This window comes from Lathyrus oleraceus, chromosome 4, assembly GCF_024323335.1.
Source record: "Lathyrus oleraceus cultivar Zhongwan6 chromosome 4, CAAS_Psat_ZW6_1.0, whole genome shotgun sequence".
Lineage (NCBI taxonomy): Eukaryota > Viridiplantae > Streptophyta > Magnoliopsida > Fabales > Fabaceae > Lathyrus > Lathyrus oleraceus.
The window spans coordinates 220,105,692-220,129,159 of record NC_066582.1 but is presented as its reverse complement, the minus strand read 5'-3'; the positions used below and the strand labels follow the sequence as shown (position 1 = coordinate 220,129,159).

At 39.0% G+C, this 23,468-nt stretch overlaps 1 protein-coding gene across 1 annotated transcript; it reads right to left on the bottom strand.

Annotated features, from left to right (window-relative positions):
- Positions 1–3,655: 3,655 nt before the first annotated feature.
- On the bottom strand, positions 3,656–5,056 carry LOC127074641 (GATA transcription factor 5). Its single transcript, XM_051015976.1, has 2 exons — positions 4,623–5,056; positions 3,656–4,519 (listed from the first exon to the last, which is right to left on the bottom strand). The coding sequence occupies exons 1-2, from the start codon at positions 4,986–4,988 to the stop codon at positions 3,920–3,922; spliced, it is 966 nt and encodes a 321-aa protein (XP_050871933.1). The 5' UTR covers positions 4,989–5,056; the 3' UTR covers positions 3,656–3,919.
- Between the last annotated feature and the right edge of the window lie 18,412 nt (positions 5,057–23,468).

Sequence of the window (23,468 nt, the reverse complement as noted above, 5' to 3'; positions counted from 1 at the left end):
TGCAAAGCACTCTTAGGGTTTATATGAGAGGGAATTGGTTCTTTGCAGATGAGTTCCCTTCAGTCTCTGGAGGTTGCTCTGAACTCTGTTAGCTCTTCTCTCACTATCTTTTTCCTGTCAGGGTAATGAAGGAGAATTGCGGTCCAAAACGCAGCGGAAATTAAAATTTTCTCCTTTAGAGATCCTTACGAATGGTCATGATCAGTGATAGAATATTTACCTCTTGTGACGATTGAAACCTTTGGTGCAGATCTCTTGTGACAATCAAAACCTTTGATGCAGATCCACGAAGCGATCACGAACGTTGAACGATGACAACGTCTCTACTCAGTCCACACGAATGGATTCCTTCAATCTCAGTGCTAGCTGATACGAATGAAGGCTTTGAGTGTGTGTGTGTGTGTGAGAGAGAGATAGATAGAGAGAGAGAGAGAGAGAGAGAGAGAGAGAGAGAGAAAACAAAAATAATGCAACCGCCATTAATGCTTCTACACAAGGGTTCTATTTATAGAACCACTTGTGTGGGCTTCAAGCTAAAAGGCCCACTTAAGTGTATTTTGGCTCATATCTTATAATATGCCCAAAATCACTTAAGCCCATGGTACCTTACCATATTTCGTATTCTACTCAAGTACACCGTACCTTACGATGTTCTATAATTCACTTAAGGGCATCGTACCTTACGGTATTCCTTAGTTACTCTACCTCTCATCAATTCGTCCTTTGTGTGTGACCCTGTAGGTTTTCGTGACGTTGGCAATTATATTAAATCACGTATTTAACATAATAAACAGTGAGCGGTATCTAGCAACACATCACTGCTACCCAAGACACGAAAATGTCATGTGATCTGACAATTCCTTCTGTGATAATACTTATGTGTATAATTACCCTTTTGCCCTTATGTCTATATTGAATACAAGACATAGACCGTGTCATCCTTGTCCAGTTCAATATTGGGCCCATAGACATTTATCCTGTTATGCAGGATGGGCAAATTCCATCTAGGTCACTCATGTCCCTCAGCATGCTTCGTGGAGTACCCATCAACCGTTTTTATGGTTATCCAGTTACGGGCAACGTTTGATCAGCAATAAAACACTCGACTCTACATCTAGGGTCCATAGTGGTTTCAGGTCGAAGAGTGGTATACACCATTATCACCATGAGAATAACTTATGACACTTTGCATAACTTTCTATATAGTATTCTCATAGTGGGTCAATCCGGTATAAATATTACTCCTAATATTCATACCTATGTTTAAGACTTGATAACTCTTTATCCATGATCCATGAGATGTGATCATCAGTCTACAAACATAATAGTCTTAATGCTTTAATGTTATCCCACTTCACACTAAAGCTCGACTACAGATACTTTAAGAATATTGTCCTTATGTTTAATGTGATCTCATGATTAAGTCATACTTGATACATTAAACAGACTAGCCATTCTAGGGACTTTATTAAACAAACGTAATAAAGAAAAGGCCTTTTTTATTATTAATAAATAATTCGATACAAGTACCAAAAGTATTGGCCTCTAGGGCTTACACCAACAGGTAATAGGAATCGAATTCTTTTGTTTCACTGAAACTCTGAATTTATAACCTGATTTTTGTGGACCTGTGGGCTCAAATGAGAGAGGCCCAAGTCCAAAAATTTTCTGTTATATTTTTATTTATTTATTTATTTATTTATTTTTCGTTTTTCGTTCCTTTTTTTTTCGTTCTTTTTTTTTTGGTTTTAAACACGTGGGATTCGCCTAGCGAGCATGACAGTTCAAGAAATTTCTCTGAGCGTAGGTGATTCTAGTGGCTTTTCTTGGGACTCGCTAGGCGACCCATTCTGCTCGCCTATCGAGCATGACAGCTCATGAACAAACTTTTGCTCCTTCAAGATTAACGTTTTGACTGACGAATAGACCCCATTTGAACCTGTTGGAAGTATCTCAAGCCATTCCCTTGTGTTGACTGATCATCTAAATAGAACCCACAAAGTGTCTTGGATGATACTCAAGCTTCAAACAAAAGATGTTAGTGACACATTTTTGTGCTTTTGGTTAGTAAACAAAAATAAGAGAAACAATGATGTATAATTCAAGCATGCTTGGTGATCTCAAACCAATCACAAGGAGTCCCACCCAAAGGCAAAGGGAACCAAGATGCTAAAGATCCTTGAGGCAATGCAAATGTAATGTTATGATGTCATGAGGGATCTTAGGGTTAAAATTGGGGTCTTATATATATATATATATATATATATATATATATATATATATATATATATATATATATATATATATATATATATATATATATATATATATATATATATATATATATATATATATATATATATATATATATATATATATATATATATATATATATATATATATATATATATACTATCCGTTTCATGAATATCAATTTAGCTCCCTAATTTTAATGTTTAATGAAGTCATTTTTCCCTAAAGAGATATAACAATTAACTTTCCTTTCTTTCTTTTTTCTAATAGTCCTCCAAACATGGAAATTTAACTTCAAAATTCAAATACCTTGTTTGGCCGTTTAACAATATAAGCTATTAACCTTTTCAACCTAAGCCTCAAATAAAGTAAAATATTACTACCAAAGAATCCTATCTTTTCAATGTATTGAAAGGATACACATTCCTATAAGGACAGACATTGCCAATAAAATATTAAAAATCCAAAACTCTTTTCTCCGATCATTGGGTGTGCCATGTCGATTACATATCTCCAAAATTTAAGCTAAGCATAAAAGTCCAAATCAAGGTTTCGAATTCATAGCCATTAGCACAAGTTCTTTAGTTAGGAGTGATGGTGAAAGGTTGAATTCATGAGAACCGTTTCATCATGTTATGTAACTACCACCATATGGTTCGGTTTCCCAATGTGTAAAGTACGTTCATCTTACGCCATAACAAATGCACTTAACCACTTATGCATTGCCTTTTTATCATTCATAAAGTACTTGCTTTCCAACTACCATCCCATACCCTACCTTTAATCAAAATTCTAAATTATTTCACTCACCCACCTATCCCATTCTCTATCTCATCACTCATGCATATACTTAGAGTTTCTAGTGTAAGTAAACTAAATACATTTGAAGGGAATTTGGATGACATAGATCTCTTACAATTCAACTAAAGATTCTAAGTTCTAACTCCACTATCAATAAGTGTTAAGAGTTTATCTTTTAGTAAGAGATTAATTTTCCCAGTTGTGCGTAAAAAATATCCGAATATTTTAAATATATATATTCATCTCAAAATAATAAATTAAGTTAACCAATTTTTATTTTAAAAAAATGGGTATATATAAGAATACAAAATTATTATTTTTAATATATTTAATTATTTTCAAATATAATTAACTTTGTCTTTAAAATTGATTTTAATTTAAAGTTAGAAATCTTTATTATAAATCTTAAAATCATAAATTAGAACATTTTATTTTAGAATTTATTTTTATTTAAATGTATTGTTCAACTCTTATTTACATAAATATATTTAAATATAAAAAAAACTACTTTCAATTAGGTTTTAATTAAAATTAATTTTACAAAATCATATCAATTAATTAATTTTTATTATTGCATTTATCAAACACGCATTCGGTCAAATTCACAACTAAATTAAAATAAACTATATAAAGAAAAAAACTTGACACGACAAAATAAAATTTTAAACTATAAAAAATAAAAAATAAAAAATAAAATTAAAGATTTCTAATTCTTCAAAATATCAAAGTCACTCTAAATCCTCCTATTAAGTTACATAATGAAACGCCTAATAGTGACTAAAAAAAGGCTTATTATTTAACTTGTTCTTCAACCTAATTTATTTTTCTAACTAAATTAAAAAGAGAATAAAATAAATAACAATAATCAAAAACCGGGAGCAGCCGGGTGAAGTGGCGAACCGGGAATAACCTCCTTCTTCCGCCGCATCTCCAGAACCTTCCGGTGATGATTAGAATGCATTTCCCTCGAAAAAGTGGGGCTACAAGCGGGTCTATATTCGGGTAATAACCGACCCGACTTGTAACGAACCCCACAAGCGTTACAGAGCGTTTTCGGTCCAGCCGGTCCGGTTCGCCACTGGGGAGTTTTCTGAACACCGCAATGACTGCACCGCCGCAGAACACCTCTCCCTTCGCCGCCGTCCAGCGAACCCATCCTCCTCTTCGGTTTTTTCTCCGGCGGCTTCGAACATTCCTCGAGGTGCGAGGAAGAGGAAGAAAGAGCAGTGGAGCTTGAAGTTGAAGATGAGTCGACTAGTGAAACTGGCCATACACGAACTCCGGTTCTTGTTCTCTTGCTTCTAGCTTTCCCCGGCACCGGAGTTTTGAAACACGGCGTTGAAATATTGGGTTTTGGTTCAGGAGCTTTTGGTTGAAGAAGATGATGATTCTCTGTCATGGAGAATTGTGAGAAGGAATCTTCAACGAAATAAGATAACCATTCTAAGTTTGCAGCTTCTTCTACCTACAAACAAAAAAATTAAAACTTTAGTTAAATTCCAACACTACAAAAAAAAACCTTAAAAACAACCTTAAAAAAATTAATGTAAGAGTAAGAGAAACTGTACCGGAACAGTGAGTTCGGTAGTTGGTAATGATTCAAAGTGGTTATTGATTATGGGGTGTGAAATTTCATTTTGATTGTGGGTATTGTCTTGGAAATGGTTTTCTTGTTGTTTTTCATCTAGAATGTCTTGTTGAGGTTGTTGGAGAGTGTCTTGTTCTTGTTCTTCTTCATTGGAAAAGTTGAGGAAATCATCGACAGAGAAATCATCAACAGGAGCTATGGCTTGGACATGAAAATCCGAGAAAGCTGTTTCTGCATTCACACACTCCATTTTTGTTTCAGCCTGAGAGGTATGAAGAGAAGGTAGAGAGGAGTGTGAAGTGAAAGAATTGAAGGGTGAAAGTGGAAGGTGAGTTTGGTGAAGCATTGAATGAGGGATTACAATAATACAATGAGCCTATTTCTTTACCCTCGATGTAAATAAAAGAATGTCATGGTTTTCGATTCAACAATGGTGGTCTTATATAATTTTATTTTTGGCTCTAGTTAAAAGTAATTTAAATTGATTTTCATACTTTTTCTTTTTTTTAAAGTAGAATTAATCATATATTATAATTTGAAAAAAAATGTTCATAGCTTTTTAATTCAAGTGTGGCTTTACACTTTAATTTATTGTTTGCTCATTTTTATATAAATGTTTTTAAATATATATTACTTTTTATTATATTTATATTTAATTTGAATTAATTATATAATTAATTTATCCAAAATCAATTTTTTATCACATTTATAATTCTCAAAAATAATATAATAAATTTGAAGGTGATTGATATAATCACAATATAGAATCATTAAATCAAAGTTGATGACGGATCGATATAAAATCAATCACGTTTAGAATACTCGGTTCAACTAAAAAACAATTTAAATAAATTATATATTATATGCATAAATTATATACATAATCAACTAAATACTTACAAATTAAGTTTTTTACTTTATAACTCTAACATAAATATCTAGAAGCGAATACGCTTTAAAAATATATTATTTTAATTTGATAACAAACAAAAAAAATATTTTAATTTGATTAAAAAAATATAGTATTATAATTTATTTAAAGATATAAATATATTATATATTTTTATAAAAAATAATAATAAAATAATAAAATATAACCATATACAATAATTACATCGTCAATTTTTTTAATATACATAAAATGTGTTATAATTTTTTTAATATTATATATATATATATATATATATATATATATATATATATATATATATATATATATATATATATATATATATATATATATATATATATATATATATATATATATATATATATTTTAAAGTCGTATTTTAAATGCTGAGATATGATAAATCTTAGAGAATTTTTAATAGAGGTTAGTTAATGCACATTAAGATTCATAGGTTTAAAATTTAGCATATTTATTATTAGAGTGTGATTGTGCCACGCATAGATTGTTTATTTAAATTAACATTGATTGTGCCACATGATTGCTTAATTAAATTACCATTGGAGTAAAATTAATTTAAATTACTTAGATATTGCTTAAATATAACGTGATAATTTAATCCCACACAAATAACTCAAGCAATCAAAATTAATTCTTCTCTTATATTTGAATTTAGGCTCTTGTATATCAACTTATTTATGGTTCCCAATTGATGGCAAATGGGAAAAAATTTATAGTTTGACGTGTAAGTGGGAAAAAGTTGATGAGTAAGCAACATATATATTAAGTCAATAATCATATCACTTTATAGTATTTTTCTCGTATTGTTATATATTTTTCTTTTGTAATATTTTTAACTACATTTTATTCATTCATTTAACATGCCAATGGATGTTTATTATTATTTTTATTCTTTTTTGCATTTTAATTTAGTATAAGAATATTTATCAAGAATATACATGAAGCAACACAAGATTCACTAACACTCATTGTTCAAAAGCGGGGCTACTAATTGCCCATTTATTTGAGTGTGCGTCCATTTATCACAGTTGCACTCATGATTTGTAGCATTCGCTCTTTAATTGAATCACTCGCCCACTTACGAAAATATGGGGAATGACGTATCTTTACTTAGAAACGGTGTGGGAAGGAAAATCGAAGAAAAGAATCAAGTTCTTCAGGATTATAGGGGAAAATAAATGCTCATGCTCATGAGAGAGAAGAATATTACTACCACTTTTTTGTGTTCTATGATCCAAGTCCAAGAGATTTCTATAAATACCTCAGACGTAGGATTGAGACAGGACATTCAATTTTCTCAACAATCATTCATATGTAAAGCTTTTCAACATTCATGTGTGAGCTTGCTCTAACAGCACAACAATCCTAAACTCCTTAGACAACCCTATACAACTAAGGATTGTCACTCATCGTAAGCTTAGCAAGTACAATTGGTGCTCCGATAAAACTAGCATGTACCACTATTGTATTAGACAGCCTGTTACCACGAGAAATCTCTAAGGCATATCGAAGGCGTAATTGATGAAAGGGTCTTGTGAATTTGGGGTTTATACCCCATCAAAGGGTGGAGATGTGCCTGAGATAAGCGAGAGTTGAGAAAAACGTAAGTCATCAAGGGATGAAGCCGACAGAAGAAGCACGTTTGGTCGAAAGGTCATTCCGTCGACTGAAATGAAGCTTGGGACTTAAAGAATTTTGGATCGTTCCAAACACATAGAAGACAGTGTCGCCCTAAATACCTGGGCGGGAGAAATTTGAAATTGGAAAATTACTAGCAATTACAAGAAGAATAAAGCGACAGAATATGGAGCAGTTTGCAAAACGTGGATAGAGTGGTTTGCAGATCGTGTGGCACGACGTCTGCTAGTTTTTAGGAGTTTTAGCCTGTAGGCAGTTTTCTTTAGTTTAGTATAAATAGGATATCCCACGAGGGGCTCGAGGTGCTCACCTTGTACTAAAAATCACTTGTAAGAAACTTCTCATTCCCAGCGCGAGGAAGCAAGAGTTTTTAAGAGTGTTATGTACGTGAATCACCACATTTATTTCAATGCAACTTCCTTACTTTTCAATTGTTCCCGTTGAACATTTTATTTTAATTTCATTTACTTTTGAGTTATTACTTTACGTTGTCGTCTACGCTGTCGACACTGATTCTATTACGATAATAGAGTTCACCAAAAGTGTGTTTGTCGTGTACATCTTTTGAACGATGTGGCGCTGTCGGTCACGAGTCACCCATAGGCTATAGCGTCGTTTGAACCGTTCGTGTGGAAAAACCTGAGCTTGTTCAATACTTTGTCAGGAGCCGTTCCTCCCAAAGTTGTTCCGTCGAGTTGAATAAGCCACACTTGCACTAGCACATGTCCTAGGATCAACTGGTCGATCCTGCAAGTAACCCTTAGTCTCAAGGCCTAGGGAGGACCAACGGTTGTTTACCAATTTTCACAGTAAACAAAATGGCATGCCCAATGGGACGGTGCTAGCGTAGTTGCGAAATTGCATGAAACTTAGAAGTGGCAAACTATATAGTAAGCCATGAGAAACTTTGAAAATGTCAGATTCCAATACAAATGAAATACCACGAGGAACTTTATCCACTACGGAAACAATAATCTCACAGGTTGCCACTTTGCCACCGATATCAGGTGCAGCCTCAAAGGTGTCAACTACGGGTGCGGTTGGAACATCAATTCCTCTACCTCCACCGGGGGGTTCAGGATCAACGATAACGATGTTCAGACCTTATGTGCCTCGCTTTGGCACCATATATCCTCTTTATGGAATGCCGTATTCCTTAATGCCAGGATATCAGTCGACATCAAGTGCAACATTGTTTTCAGACAACGCTCAAAACACGAATCCATCCTTGTAAGGATCAGCGCAAGGGGGCAACATTAAGGGCAATACTCAGAACAGAACCGTGCCGCTGTCGAACACTTCAATAGCAGTGTTGAGGCAGCAAATGGATGATAGTAACCATGATTTGGTTAATATGTTAACCAATCAAATGGGTACAGTTTTTAATCCAGTTATACAGGAATCTGCTGAAACAAATAGGCAGGTGGCGAATCAATTGACGCGCTTGTGTAATTTTCTAGGGGCACCGGCTCGACAGATGGCACAAGTGGTTAGGCAAACTGTTCCTGTTCAGATGGAGATAAGGGCAACAGAAGATGAGACAGTCCACGAAGGACAAATCCTTAGACCCCAGAAAAATTAAGGCGTTGAATCAGGAGTCGCAGGACGTAACCAAATGGTATTGGTTAACCGACACCAGGATGCTGATCAAATTGTCGATCAACATCGACAAGAAGACTTAACAGTAGAAAATAATTTGACAACTATTGTCGAAAGGATTATCGCTAGAAATGGTATGGGTGCCACATTGCAAAGGCCACTGTACGCCTCCCCGTTGGCTGAATTTATTCTCCAAGTCGAGGCACCTAGGGGAATGAAAGTGCCCAAGTACACTAAGTTTGGGGGAGAATCTGGTGAATCGACAATAGAGCATGTTGCCAGATATCTAACAGAGTCAGGAGATTTAACTCATAATGAGTGTTTGAGAGTAAAGAACTTTCCCTCCTCTCTGACTAAGGCTGCTTTCACATGGTTCACTTCTTTGGCCCCAAGTTCAATCGATTCGTGGGCCAAATTAGAAAAGAAGTTCCATGAACAGTTTTATGAAGGACACTCTAAAATAAGTTTGGCAGAATTGTCTAGTATCAAGAGAAGGTTTGCTGAGAGCATCGACGATTATCTAAATCAATTTAGATCATTAAAGGCCAGGTGCTTTACGCAAGTGCCAGAACATGAACTTGTTCAGATGGCTACAGAGGGGTTAGATTATTCCATTAGGAAGAAAGTAGACCCAACTTTTGTGAAAAGTATGTCACAATTGGCTGATAGAGTTCGACATCTCGAACGGCTAAGGTTAGAAAAAGTTAGACACAATAAGGCTAAGAAAGAAAAAGTAGCGTTTGTCGACTACGACGCGACAGATCCAATATATGAGGCTGATTATGCTTCATCGACCGAATTAGAAATTGACGTGGCTCAGTTAAAGTCAGGATCTTCCTACGAGTGTCGATCATTACTTCCTGCGCGAGGAAAAAATCCTGTCGAAAACAATCCAAAATTCGCTTCGAAAACTTATACTTTTGATGTGACAAAGTGTGAGGAAATTTTTGATCTGTTAGTCAAAGATGGTCAAATGGTGGTGCCACCTGGTACTAAAATACCACCATTAGAACAAAGACAAAAAAAAGGGTTTTGTAAGTATCATAACTATCTTGGTCATAATACCTCTAATTTTTACCTTTTCAGGGATCTGGTTCAGAAAGCGATTCAAGAAGGCATGCTGAAATTTGGTGGCCGCAGAATGAAGATTGACGTTGACCCTCTCCACCAGGAGGAAGCTCTATTTGTGGAGCCAGTCGAGATCAACATGGTCGAGATCACCGAATACGATGAGGCCGACATGCTGGAGCAAACCGGTAAAAGCCCAGATATCGACATAGCTGAAGTTTACCCAAGGGCTGATGAAGACTTGGTAGATTTCCTGTATCGCTGCAAGAACAAGGGTTCACAAGTTTGCATGTGCCCTAGATGTGGTGTTGTCACCGATAAAATAGCCGCGGAAAATTTCCAGAAGCTGCAGTTGGGCAAAAGCAAAAGAAACGGGCCGACCAGAGAGCATCAGAATGAAAGAGGCTCAAAAAAGGCTGTGGAAAATACTCAGGCGAGGCCTAGGAGCTTTTTACCGTCGGCAAGTGTCCCTAGAGGCACTTGGGTCAAGCCTCAGGAAAAACAAGAGACCCCACAAGGGGTTGTTGTTGCTGCTAGAGGAGGTCTAGCAATTTATTACAGGCGTGAGTTCAAGTCTAAAAAAGGACTCATGTCTCTGAAAATTATTTGGGGAAGAACCCCATGTCGAGGACTCAATGGAGACGCTTCCAGAGGCGTAAGCAGGCCGAAAGAGAGGCTGCTAGAGGAATAGCTGGAAGAGGCATGGCCAGTGGGGAGAATGCTGGAAAGAAGGTTGTTGTAAAGGTCGACACAGCATCAAAAGAACGGATCAGAGAGTATGTTCGTCGACCAACTGAGAAATGTTCTGATGAAGTTACTGATGACTTCAATTTAGAGTCCGAAGCAAGTCTGGACATCTTGGTCAACGTGGTGTCAATTCTACCACAAGAATATAATTGTGTGACTGAAGTGGAGGAGTCGATAGACGATGCTGACGCTGAAGAAATGGCTTTGCATCAGCCAAGATGCTATTTTGTGCTAAACAATGGTTCTGCTGAAAGCCAAGAAGCAGTTTTCGAAAGGCCCACGATGACTATGAAAAATCATTTGAAACCATTGCTGATTAGGGCCAAAGTCGAAGGTGTAACTATCAACAAAGTCTTGGTCGATTGTGGCGCCACTGTCAACATCATGTCGCACCATATTCTGAGGAAGATTGGCAAGTATGATACTGACATCAGATCCAACAACGTGGTCTTGTCTGACTACGGGGGAAAAACGAAAAGCACCATGGGTGTGATTATGGTGAACATCACAGTGGGTTCAATAACTAGACAGACACTGTTTATGGTGATAGACGCCAAGCCAAGTTACAACTTGTTATTTAGCAGAGAATGGCTCCATGGTGTCGGAGTTGTACCATCTTCAGCACATCAAAGATTGGTGATTTGGAGAGAAGATGGAGTGGTCAAAAATATCGAAGCCGATCAAGGGTACTTCATGGCTGACGTGAATAATGTCGGCAAGAAGGAATTCGAGAGAAAGTTGGCCAACATTTCTCCTTGTTTTCCAGCTGAGGATGTATATGCTAATCTGAGTGAGGCTTTTGTTTCTCTAACTTTACACAAGACTCATGGCTTCATTTGGGATGTGGAACGTTTGGATGATCCATCCTATACAGGTATCCGACTGACAGGCTGGGGAGATGTCACTGATGATGACTGAGCTAGAAGCTCTAAGAAGGATTTCAGCATACGTTGCCGAGAACAAAATAAAGTCGGTCTAGAGGCTGAAGAAAACATGGCTGTCGAAGCTTATGTGTTAAATAAAGAGGGTTACGTGGCTATTGGGCCAGGGCATCCAGATCAGCCAGTTTTGGCTAAAGGAAACGTCAACATGTAGCGTTTGGACTGTATTTATGATGATGAACCTTTAGGGTTTGGAAAAGACCCAAAGGCACCAGAGAAAATGCGACCAAAAGACCCCTTGGAAGAAGTCGACCTTGGCGAAAATGGCGAAAAAAGGCCAACATACATCAGCGCCAACATCGACAAAGAACTAAAGTCTGAGGTAATATCCGTACTTAAAGAATTTAGAGACTGTTTTGCTTGGGATTATAACGAAATTCCTGATTTAAGTAGGGATTTGGTCGAGCTAAAGTTGCCGATAAAAACTGGAAGAAAGCCAGTAAAGCAGACGCCTAGGCATTTCGCCCCAGAGATCATGGCAAAGATAAAAGCAGAAGTAGAAAGACTCCTGAAAAGCAAGTTTATACAAACTACAAGGTATGTCGAATGGTTGGCCAATATTGTGTCAGTCATCAAGAAAAATGGGTCTTTAAGAGTATGTATTGATTTTAGAGATCTAAATGCTGCTACCCCCAAAGATGAGTATGCCATGCTCGTAGCGGAAATGTTGGTCGATTTGGCCGCTGGTTTCGAATATTTAAGTATGTTAGATGGTTATGCTGGATATAACCAAATTTTTATTGCAGAAGAAGACGTGCCGAAGACGGAGTTTCGATGCCCAGAAGCCTTGGGAACATATGAGTGGGTTATCATGCCATTCGGCTTGAAAAATGCCGGAGAAACATATCGGAGGGTAATTAACTCAATGTTCCATGATTTTATCGAAGATTTCATGAAAGTATACATTGATGATATTGTGATATAATCAAATGGTCGACATATTCACGTCGAACATCTCCGAAAGGCCTTTTTAAGGATGAGGAAATATGGATTGAAAATGAATCCATTAAAGTGTGCTTTCTGTGTGCAGGCAGGCGATTTCCTTGGCTTTGTGGTGCATAAAAAGGGTATTGAAGTAAACCAAAGCAAAACAAAAGTCATTATGGACGTCAAGCCTCCGTCGACCAAAAAGGAACTACAATCTTTGTTAGGCAAAATAAATTTTCTTAGAAGATTTATATCAAATTTAAGTGGCAAAACAAAAGCTTTTTCCCCAATACTTCGATTGAAGAATGAGGATTTTAAGTGGCAAGAAGAGCACCAAGAGGCTTTTGACAAAATCAAAGAGTATTTGACTAGGCCTTCAGTACTGGCCCCTTATGTTAGGAATAGGCCAATGAGGTTGTATATTGCAGCCTCAGAATCGACTATAGGAAGTATGTTAGTCCAGGAGGATGAAAAATGTGTCAAAAGACCTGTGTATTACCTTAGTCGAATGCTTAATGACCCTGAAACTAGGTATAGTGATATAGAAAAACTATGTATATGCCTATATTTCTCTTGTATGAAACTAAAGCAATATATTAAACCTGTTGATGTGTACGTATCTTCTCACTTTGATATAATTAAGCACATGTTATCTAAACCAATTTTGCATAGTCGAATTGGGAAATGGGCTTTGGCGTTAACGAAGTACTCTCTAACATACGTACCCTTGAAAGAAATGAAAGGGCAAGTAGTGGCAGATTTCCTTGTCGACCATTCAATGGTCGAAATGGCACAAAATTACATAGACATATTGTCATGGAGATTATACTTCGACGGTTCAAGACATAAGCATGGATCTGGGATAGGAGGAGTCATAATTTCTCCAGATGGAATTCCAGCAGAGTTCAAATACAGAATTGAAGGGGTATGCACAAATAATGAAGCAGAATATGAGTAACTGGTTACAGGACTTGAACTACTGCTAGAATTGAGGGCAAGGAATGTCGAAATTATGGGAGACTCTGAGTTAGTAATTAAGTAGGTATCAAAAGAATACAGGTGTGTTAAAGAAAATTTAATCATGTATTTTGTGGTTACCATCAGATTACTCAAGAGGTTTGAGCAAGTCAACCTCCAGCATATACCACGGAAAGAGAACCAGAGAGCAAATGATTTGGCGCAGGAGGCTTCAGGGTACAAAGCGTCGAAAGACCAGGATGAAGAGGTCCAAATGAAAGAAAAAGTACGAGCGACATTGTTATCACCATCAGATTTGTTGATTATAAAGTTGGGAGCTGTAGATAAATATCATTTTGAAATTCTGACCGTCGACGACGAGGGGGAAAGTGATTGGCGTAAACCGCTAGTCGATTATTTACGTAATCCTGTAGGGTCGACCGATCAAAAGATAAAATATAGGGCCCTTAGCTACGTCTTGGTGAATGATGAACTATTCAAAAAGACAGTTGAAGGAGTGTTACTAAAATGCCTAGGAGAAAGCGAGGCATATGTGGCCGTGTCTAGCGTACATAGTGGAGCGTGTGGGGCGCATCAAGCGAGTTTGAAGATGAAATGGCTCTTGATGCGTTCAGGAGTTTATTGGCCTTCAATGTTGAAAGATTGCATTGAATTTGCTAAAAGCTGTCAGGAATGCCAATTGCATGGGGGCATACAACATGTGCCTGCAAGCGAGTTGCATACAATTGTGAAGCCCTGGCCTTTTCGAGGGTGGGCACTGGATGTTATCGGAAAAATAAAACCAGCCTCGTCGAAACAACAAAGGTATGTTTTGGTCGGTATCGACTATTTCATAAAATGGGTCGAAGTCGTGGCATTAACAAATGTAGACCAAGAGGTTGTGTTAGATTTTGTCCAAAGTCATATCATCTGCAGATTTGGCATCCCAGAAACAATCACAACCGACTAGGGGTCAGTTTTTACTGGTCGAAAAGTGCAAGATTTTGCAAAAGAAATGGGAATCAAATTACTGACTTCTACCCCCTATTACGCACAGGCGAATGGCCAAGTCGAAGCTGGCAATAAGGTGATCATCAGCCTAATAAAGAAACATATAGGCAAGAAGCCAAGAAATTGGCATAAGACGTTAGATCAAGCTTTGTGGACATGTTGAACGTCACCAAAAGAAGCAACCGGAACAACTCCATTTCGACTGGTATATGGGCACGACGCAGTGTTGCCAGTAGAGATTCAGGTTCAGGCAGTCAGAACCCAAAGGCAATATGAAATACCTTCTGAAGATTATTGGAGCATGATGACAGACGAACTGGTCGATTTAGATGAGGAGAGAATGTTAGCCTTGGATTCACTACAAAGGCAGAAAGAAAAAGTCGCCAAAGCCTACAATCAAAAGGTGAAAGGAAAAATGTTCGTTGTCGACGATCTAGTTTGGAGAGTGATCTTGCCTATGGATAGAAATGATAGAGTTTTGGGTAAATGGTCCCCTAATTGGGAATGACCGTTTAAGGTTCTGCAGGCCTTCTCTAATAACGCCTACGAGGTCGAAGAGTTGGCACCAGATAGGCGAATCTTAAGGGTAAATGGAAAGTACTTGAAAAAATATAGGCCTATCCTTCAAGAGGTCAAGATTGTGACATACTAAATGACTATCGAATAAACTATGTTGGAAACCAGCTATAAAAGGGACAGAAAATAAATACACAGTGCTAAAATAGAATGATGATATTAAATTGGCAAAAAGCCATTGTTCAAATATTACACAAAAATAAAAGCGGTCAAAGTTGGCCGAATTTGGACTGCAAAGATTTAAGCTCAAAGTTGTAATGGAGAGACGTAGGTTCCAAGGTGTCGGTCTGGGCTTTAAGCTGTTCAAGCTTCTTCTCAACAGTCGAAAGCTCTTCAGCTACTTCTAAGGCATCGCCGATGGTCTGCTCTACAGTAGCCTGGGCAGGTTTTAGAACTTCGTCGATAAAGCACGACTCCTCCTTTGTAATTGACTCCAACTCACTGTTCAAAGTAGCAATTTACGCCGAAGGGCATCAATTTGTTGGCGTATCTCATCGGCCCTTGTTTGTTTGGAGATTAACTCTTTTTTCTTCTCCTCCATAGTCCCTGGCAGTTTTGTGACCTCTGCGTCGGCATTCATCACCAACTCCCACTTTTCCTTCACAAAGGCCTCAGTAGAAGCAATCTGGCGTTCAGTTTCCCTAACACTGTCGAGATGGCGCAGCATGGGAACCAGAAGTTGTTCTAAAGCGGTCGTTGTATGCTTGGCATTACTCTGAGAGCTGAAGATCTTTAAGTTAGGCAAGCACGCGCAAGATCTCTGGACCGACAGCAGGTTCATGCATGAGCACAAAAGGGAGGTCATGATTCAAGGTGTCGATAAATTGTAATGGGTGAACTGGAGAAGAAGCCGGCGACGAAGGAGTATAGTTGGTGATAGGTTAAGATGGCCCAGCAGAAGCATTAGCCTGCTGTAAGGAAAAAGATGTTTGTAAGAGAAGTACAATAATCCAAGGGAATAGACAGTAAAACAAGTGATTACCTGTGTCGACGCAGGGGAAATGATATCTGGACTTTCTGTCCCCAAGGCAACAGCAGCGGGGGTGCTAGTCGACTGCGAAGCCCCCACAACTAGATCAGGGGCCTTGTTAAGAATGGAAGTGTCGACCACAATAGTGTCGGCATCTAAAGCAGGAGCCTATGGAGTGAGCACTTTATGGTGTCTCTTTTTCTTGGTTTCACCACTCCTAGAGGGAGAATCGTGCTTCTTCCTTTTGTGGCCCTGATGGCTTTTGGATTTGTGGGAGTGCTGAGAAGATGGCTGGGAAGTTGGCTGAAGACATGAAGAGAAGTTATATTCAGATATTCTAGTCAGAAGATCAGGCAAGCCGACAAGAAATACCTCAGATCCTGTGGCGGCAGAGCGTTTGTGTTTTTTGGATTTTTTGGAGTGAGAGGAGACAGTGGGGTCTATCGAACGTGGTTGACCTTGCACGCAAGTAAGAAGTTAGAGACCATGTAGTGTGTCCCTTAGAAATCACAAGAATAAGTAACACTGCTTCATATAGGTGCATACCGAAGAACTGGGTTTTTTCAAGACTTGAGCAATAGGGCACTCATCATCATCAGAGGATTTCTCAAGAGCAACCTGAAAAAGGGGAAATGACGGTTAAGAATAAAAACCGAGGCAAAAGAAAACGGCAGCTCAGCTAGAGTCGAACTTGAGTCTCTTATGTCGAAAGGGTGGGTTCGTTGGCAGGAGCATGATCCACAGGGTCTAGAGGGATCCTTGCAAAGAAACATAAGAAACACAAGTGAGCGGCGAAATCCAATTGAAAGGAGGTGTTAACTTTCCAGAAAAGTGTTACCAAGTTGTGTGGATTCGAACACGCTAACATATTGAGGATCAATATGAAGTGGCCCTGAGTAGTCAGGCAGATAATGCTTTGTCGGAACCACTCTGTCGGCCTTTTTCTTATAGGCATTTTGTACGTGTAAAATGGGACAATAAAACCACTTTGGGACCGAATGGCCAAAGGCCAAAGCCAAGGAGCTAGATGGCAAAGGAGGGAACTTGATGTTTCCAAAATGAAGGGCGTAAAGATACTTGTCTTTCGCGTAACCAGGGATTTTAAGTTTTGGGAGCCTGTCGGTTACTTTCTCCTTTAATTCGGCTGCGGCCTCAAAGATGGTCCGGCGAAGATTATATGGTCGATACACAACTTAGAAATAGTTCTGGAAAGCGCGAATTTGTTTGGCATGGAGAGCCTTACACTTGGTCGACTTTGCCTGCAAATAAACAAAAGCTTGAGTTAGTTCAGATAGTTTGGCCTCAGGAGCGCCAATATAAACAGCAAGATACGACTACCACCAGTCATCAAACTCTTTGGTGCAAGAGAAGGCTGGTCGAAAGGGAGTGGAGTGGAGTCGTGGTCGGTTTTCCCAGATGGTCTCAAGACCTTCCTGGATCACACTCCAGGGCTGACCACAAAGGATATTTGTGAGTAATTCAGGAGAAGAGTAGAGGGACTTGAGAATAAATTGGCAAAGGCCAAATTGTCTGGCCACCAAGTTAGGCTGATAAGCCACTAGGCCAGGGTTGCTACTGGAGGTTTCAGTCGACAGAAATCGAGGGACCAGAAGATGTCTCCAGATGAGGAAGGTTTCATCTCTGTGCTCATCTTCAGTCAGAGGAAAAGCCATGGTGAACCATGCAGGACCTTTAGTTCGACGGCTGAAAGGGGCCATAGAAGGGAGAAAGTTGGCATGGGTCAGCATTATGTTGAACAAGAGGCGAAACACCTGGAGGTCAGGGAAGGTTTTGTCGATGGACGTTAGAGGGATCAATCGCTTCCAAATCAGGTTTCGTTCCTCCGGGGGACACGCAACCCTTTTTATCCCATAGGGGGCTATATCTTTAGAGAAAGTGACATTGAGCCACAATTGTAAGAACCAAAAAGGTCCATGGACCAACACACTTTTCTTCTTTGAATTCTCAGGGTCAAAGAGTTTGATTTGACAGACGACCTCAGACAGAGATTCATAAAGAGAAGCTAAAATTAATTGGCCCAAGGAGATATCACGCTCTTGGTGCAGTTGAGTTTCTAGGAGAGAAAAATGCTTGGCTATCTGCATAGATCTGGAGCAGAAAACAAAGCGAGATAGCCAGAGAGTCAGGAAAGCTACATGTTTTTCATCGGTCACAGGGCCTGAAGAGGTGGCACGGTGATCAATGAAATTGTTGTACGTCGGCTTGCGAGAGTCACCAACGTCAAACCGCAGAGAGATTGGTGCTACGGCTTCACAGTCGAAGACTTCTCCAGTCGGTTTTAAGCCAGTGATGGCAGCAATATCCAAGAGTGTCGGCGTAATCATGCCACACTTGGTATGGAAGAGTTGGTCGAACTATCCCAAAATTGGAGGGCATCTAGTAACATGCCACAAGATTGGGGAGGGACACAACGGGCAATCTGTAGGAGGGTGTAGATGCCTGTCCTTTTCCAATGGTCGATTTTCTCTGATTCTAATCGATCCATCCAGGCGCAAAACTTAGGACAGTTCTTGGGAGGAGCAGTCCTAAAATTCCTGTCGACATAACGAAGGGAAAAAGGCTTTTGGGAAGAAACCAAGGGTTCAGAGATATGATTTTGGGGAAAAGGGAAGAATCTGTTCTGGTTATCTCAGGGCGGCGATTTTCTGGAAGAGGACCTAAGAACGCTAAAGGTTCGTCATCAAAAGAGAAAGGGATCAATACCTGAGAACGCCAGATTTTTGCCTTCTCTTCTGCAAACAGAGGCTCAGGAACGTACTCCTTACCATCAATGGTGAGAGGATGTGTGAGTTTAGCAGCAGAGGGAAATGATTTACTTTTACTGGAGCTAGCCATGGAAGAAATGGAAGTTTTTTTGGAGAAGAAGAGCTTTTAAACAGAGTGCAGGAGATTATTGTGTGCTAAAGCAAAAGGGAGAAAAAAGGGAAGAAGAAGAAAGAATAAGGGTTTTATAGGGGTTAAACCCTGAGAAAAGAAGAGTGAACGTTTGAGCTTCTATTTTCGACACGTATACCCATGTTCCCACGTCTGCAGACACGTGGAGGAGAGAAGGCAGTTGGGACGGTAAACACGTTTCTGTCATAAAGACGTGAAGTGATGGGGACGTGATTTTATGGGTCTCGAGGAAAAAAGGAAACGTTCGTCATGATTATATGACGTCATCAACGTGGGGCAAACAGGTGTCCCACTAAGTAGAAGTGGAAGCAGTAAGGAGCAAGTCGACATCTCAAAGATGCCATCATCTCACCAACATCGACATTTGAAAATGGCATCTCTGGGGGGCATTTTGTTACCACGAGAAACCTCTAAGGCATGTTGAAGGCGTAATTGATGAAAGGGTCTTGTGAATTTGGGGTTTATACCCCATCAAAGGGTGGAGATGTGCCTGAGATAAGCGAGAGTTGAGAAAAACGTAAGTCATCAAGGGATGAAGCCAACAGAAGAAGCACGTTTGGTCGAAAGGTCATTCCGTCGACTGAAATGAAGCTTGGGACTTAAAGAATTTTGGATCGTGCCAAACACATAGAAGACAGTGTCGCCCTAAATACCTGGGCGGGAGAAATTTGAAATTGGAAAATTACTAGCAGTTACAAGAAGAATAAAGCGCCAGAATATGGAGCAGTTTGCAAAACGTGGATAGAGCGATTGCAGATCGTGTGGCACGACGTCTGCTAGTTTTTAGGAGTTTTAGCCTGTAGACATTTTCTTTAGTTTAGTATAAATAGGATATCCCACGAGGGGCTCGAGGTGTTCACCTTGTACTAAAAATCACTTGTAAGAAACTTCTCATTCTCTAGCGCGAGGAAGCAAGAGTTTTTAAGAGTGCTATGTACGTGAATCACCATATTCATTTCAATGCAACTTCCTTACTTTTCAATTGTTCTCGTTGAACATTTTATTTTAATTTCATTTACTTTTAAGTTATCACTTTATGTTGTCGTCTACACTGTTGTCACTTATTCTATTACGATAATAGAGTTCACCAAAAGCGTGTTCGTCGTGTACGTCTTTTGAACGTTGTAGCGCTGTCGGTCACGAGTTACCCATAGGTTATAGCATCGTTTAAACCGTTCGTGTGGAAAAACCTGCGCTTGTTCAATACTTTGTGAGGAGTCGTTCCTCCCAAAGTTGTTTCGTCGAGTTGAATAAGCCACACTTGCACTAGCACATATCCTAGGATCAACTGGTCGATCTTGCAAGTAACCCTTAGTCTCAAGGCCTAGGGAGGACCAGCGGTTGTTTACCAATTTCCACAGTAAACACAGCCAAATTGGTATTCATATCACCAACTCCTCTATCTAATATGGTGAACAAGAAGATAACAATTATGGCCAACAACAGTACATACGATGAGAACGCCATGGCAGAAATGCGTGTTGCCATGGATGACTTATGTCGTTATAATCAAACTTTTGAGGACAACGTCCTTCACATCCAATAGTGCCAAAAGGAGGCTGGCCCTATTGAGGAGACAAAAGTTATGGAACCCCAACCTCTTTTTGATGAAATATGGGGGAACTAGTGCTAGAGAACTTCAAGTCGTCAACATTGGTCAAGTTTAATGAACGCAACGACCCCTAAGAACATTTCGTTTCCATTAACAGACATATGGAAATTATTGGAGCCTTTGATTCCCTGAAGTGCAAGCTTCTCTCTAGCACCTTCAGGGACACAACATTAAGGTGATACATGAGTCTACCACGACTCTTGATCATCAAATACCATGACCGAGTAAATAACTTGGTTTATCAATTTGCAGTAAGCATGCACAAAAAGACGTAAACCATCAGCCTATTCAACATTCGCCAAGGCTCTTCTAAATCTTTGAGGGAATATCTAGTCCATTTCAATGAGACGACTATAAAGGTCTTCCACCCTAACTAGGAGATGTTTGCGGGACCATTCCAAAATGAATTAAGGGTTGGGCATTTTAATGATTCCTGCCCGAGGGGTTGGCGACTTCCTTTGCGGAGGTAGTGACGCGTGCATAATGATATATAAAAGACAAAGAAAATAATTCTGAAAACATGACTAGAGATGTTAAGGAGCAGACATATGGAAACTCTAGTAACTTAGAACAGTCGCGTATGAATCACTATAACTTGCATATCGGGGATATGGTGACCTTCAAATGAAGCGATATTCCTAGAGAGAGTTTCACACCCTTGAACACTCTCCGTAAATATATATGGCGTGAAGTACTTAGTATGGATGACATTCCTTCGCTAGCCTTCAATTCATACATCATGGGTTCTAAACCTAGTCGGTGGTGCAGGTTTCACAAGGTCAAAGGACACTACACATAAGACTTATGCCAACTCAAAAAGGAGATAAAGCGCCTCATCCAAGAAGAATAGTTGAAGAAATACGTCAAAGGTGGTTCCACCCAGGCCCAAGGCAGATCCATCTCTCATAAGATAGACTTATCTAGGAGTCCTAGACCCAATAAAGTCAAGGAAAAACACAAGGGTGGAAAAGACAAACCCACGCCATACCCTAAATACCATAGTAGGAGGATTCACCAGAGGTGGGAGAATAGCTTATGCCATAGAAGGTACACATAGAAAATTCTATCCATCCAAGACTCTCTCGCTAGCCATGACTCTGACGAGAAAAGAACCTTAGAGTCTGAGATCACCTTTCTTGAGAAGGACTCATCAGGCATCCATCTGCATGACAAAGACCCCATGGTCATAAATGTAAGGTGTGATGACTAAGATATTAAGATATTACTAATTGATCAAAGAAGCTTTGCAAAAATCCTTTATTGGGACGCTTTTGAAAGATCCTGCTTGGATATGGACGACCTAAAAGCTTTCCAAGGTTATAAGTGGTTTTTGTATCGTTATTTATAATTGTTTTTACTAAGCATTTTATTTCTTTTTGTCAATATTATTTCCATTTATCATATTTACTATTTTCAAGGCCTAATGAGTATTCGAGATAAAAAGGGATTGAAAACGAGTGAACATGGAAAAAAAGTCAAAAGTTGGAATTTCCTCATACAAAACTCAAGGGGCTGCTACGGGCCGTAGCATTAGTGACATAGGGCTCTTCAGTTTATAGTTTCTCAATATATTGATCATAGGCCTGCTACAACTGTAACACCCTTCTAAAATACCCCAAGTATTTAATTAAAATAATAAAATATCAATCAGAGTAATTATGCCCTGAAGGGTGACACACAATCATTTCACACCAATCATCAATATATCCTGTCATGCTCATTTATTCAATCAAAATAGGACACTTTTGCATAATTCGCAGCGGATACAAAATAACAACATTCAAATCATGTACTACATTACATGTAAAGTTGTTCAACAACCAAAAGAAAACATAGTAAAACATCCCATCCCGATGTTACATCTACCAGAGCATGACCCACTAAGGACTACACTAGACTCCCAAGACTAGCTTCTATTCAATCACTGCTCATTACCTGAAAACATAGTTGTAAGGGTGAGTCCTTCAATCGATATAATAAGCATTATAAAGTATCATGTAATGCTAAGTAATATAACACATATCATTACCCTAATCAGATTACACATATTCAGCAACGGCAATATAAACTCATAATCATCACCATCATCATACTCAAACTCAAAACAACCATAAAACACACGTATAATATTGGAATACATCCATTCATATTATACGCCATACATACATATATTATGCAATGAGACTCCATGCATGCGGTACCGACTATTCGTGAACATATAGTTCAACCTCACCGACCAAATCCAGGTACGGCTACCAAGCTCACTAGTCCCACTCATTTGAGACCTAGTGACTCACATCACTAATTCCTCACCATGGGAATTAGCTACCACCCCAAGGGTTATGCTATGCACGCTAAATCACCTAGCATGCAAACATCAACAACAATCCACAATAACTCATCACTAATTCCTCACCATGGGAATTAGCTACCACCATAAAGGCCACAACATGCATGCTAATCACCTAGCAATGCTACATCATCAACAACAATTCAAGAATAGATATATGCTCACACTCTAAGCCATAAAACAGTCTATTCACCAATGCACACATAACTGATACATTCACAGCATCACGCATACTATCACACATCAGCAGTATTTTATCACATAAGCATATCATATCATGCCAAATAACAACCACAGTATTAGCACACTCTACTAATACCTATACTACTCAAAACAACGGGAAATGATCCCTAATATATCATACATCATCTGCATTACGTTACTCAGCTGAACAGTTAAAAACTGCACAACAACAGCTCAGGAAAATCACAATCCTGCCCATACGCGTATTGCCTAACCCCATACGCGTATGGCCCATCTCCTGACAAAATCCCATACGCGTAACACCATCTCATACGCGTATGCTACGCGTACCACTTCTCCATACGCGTACCAACAGAGACCAATCTACGTTCAAAACATCATC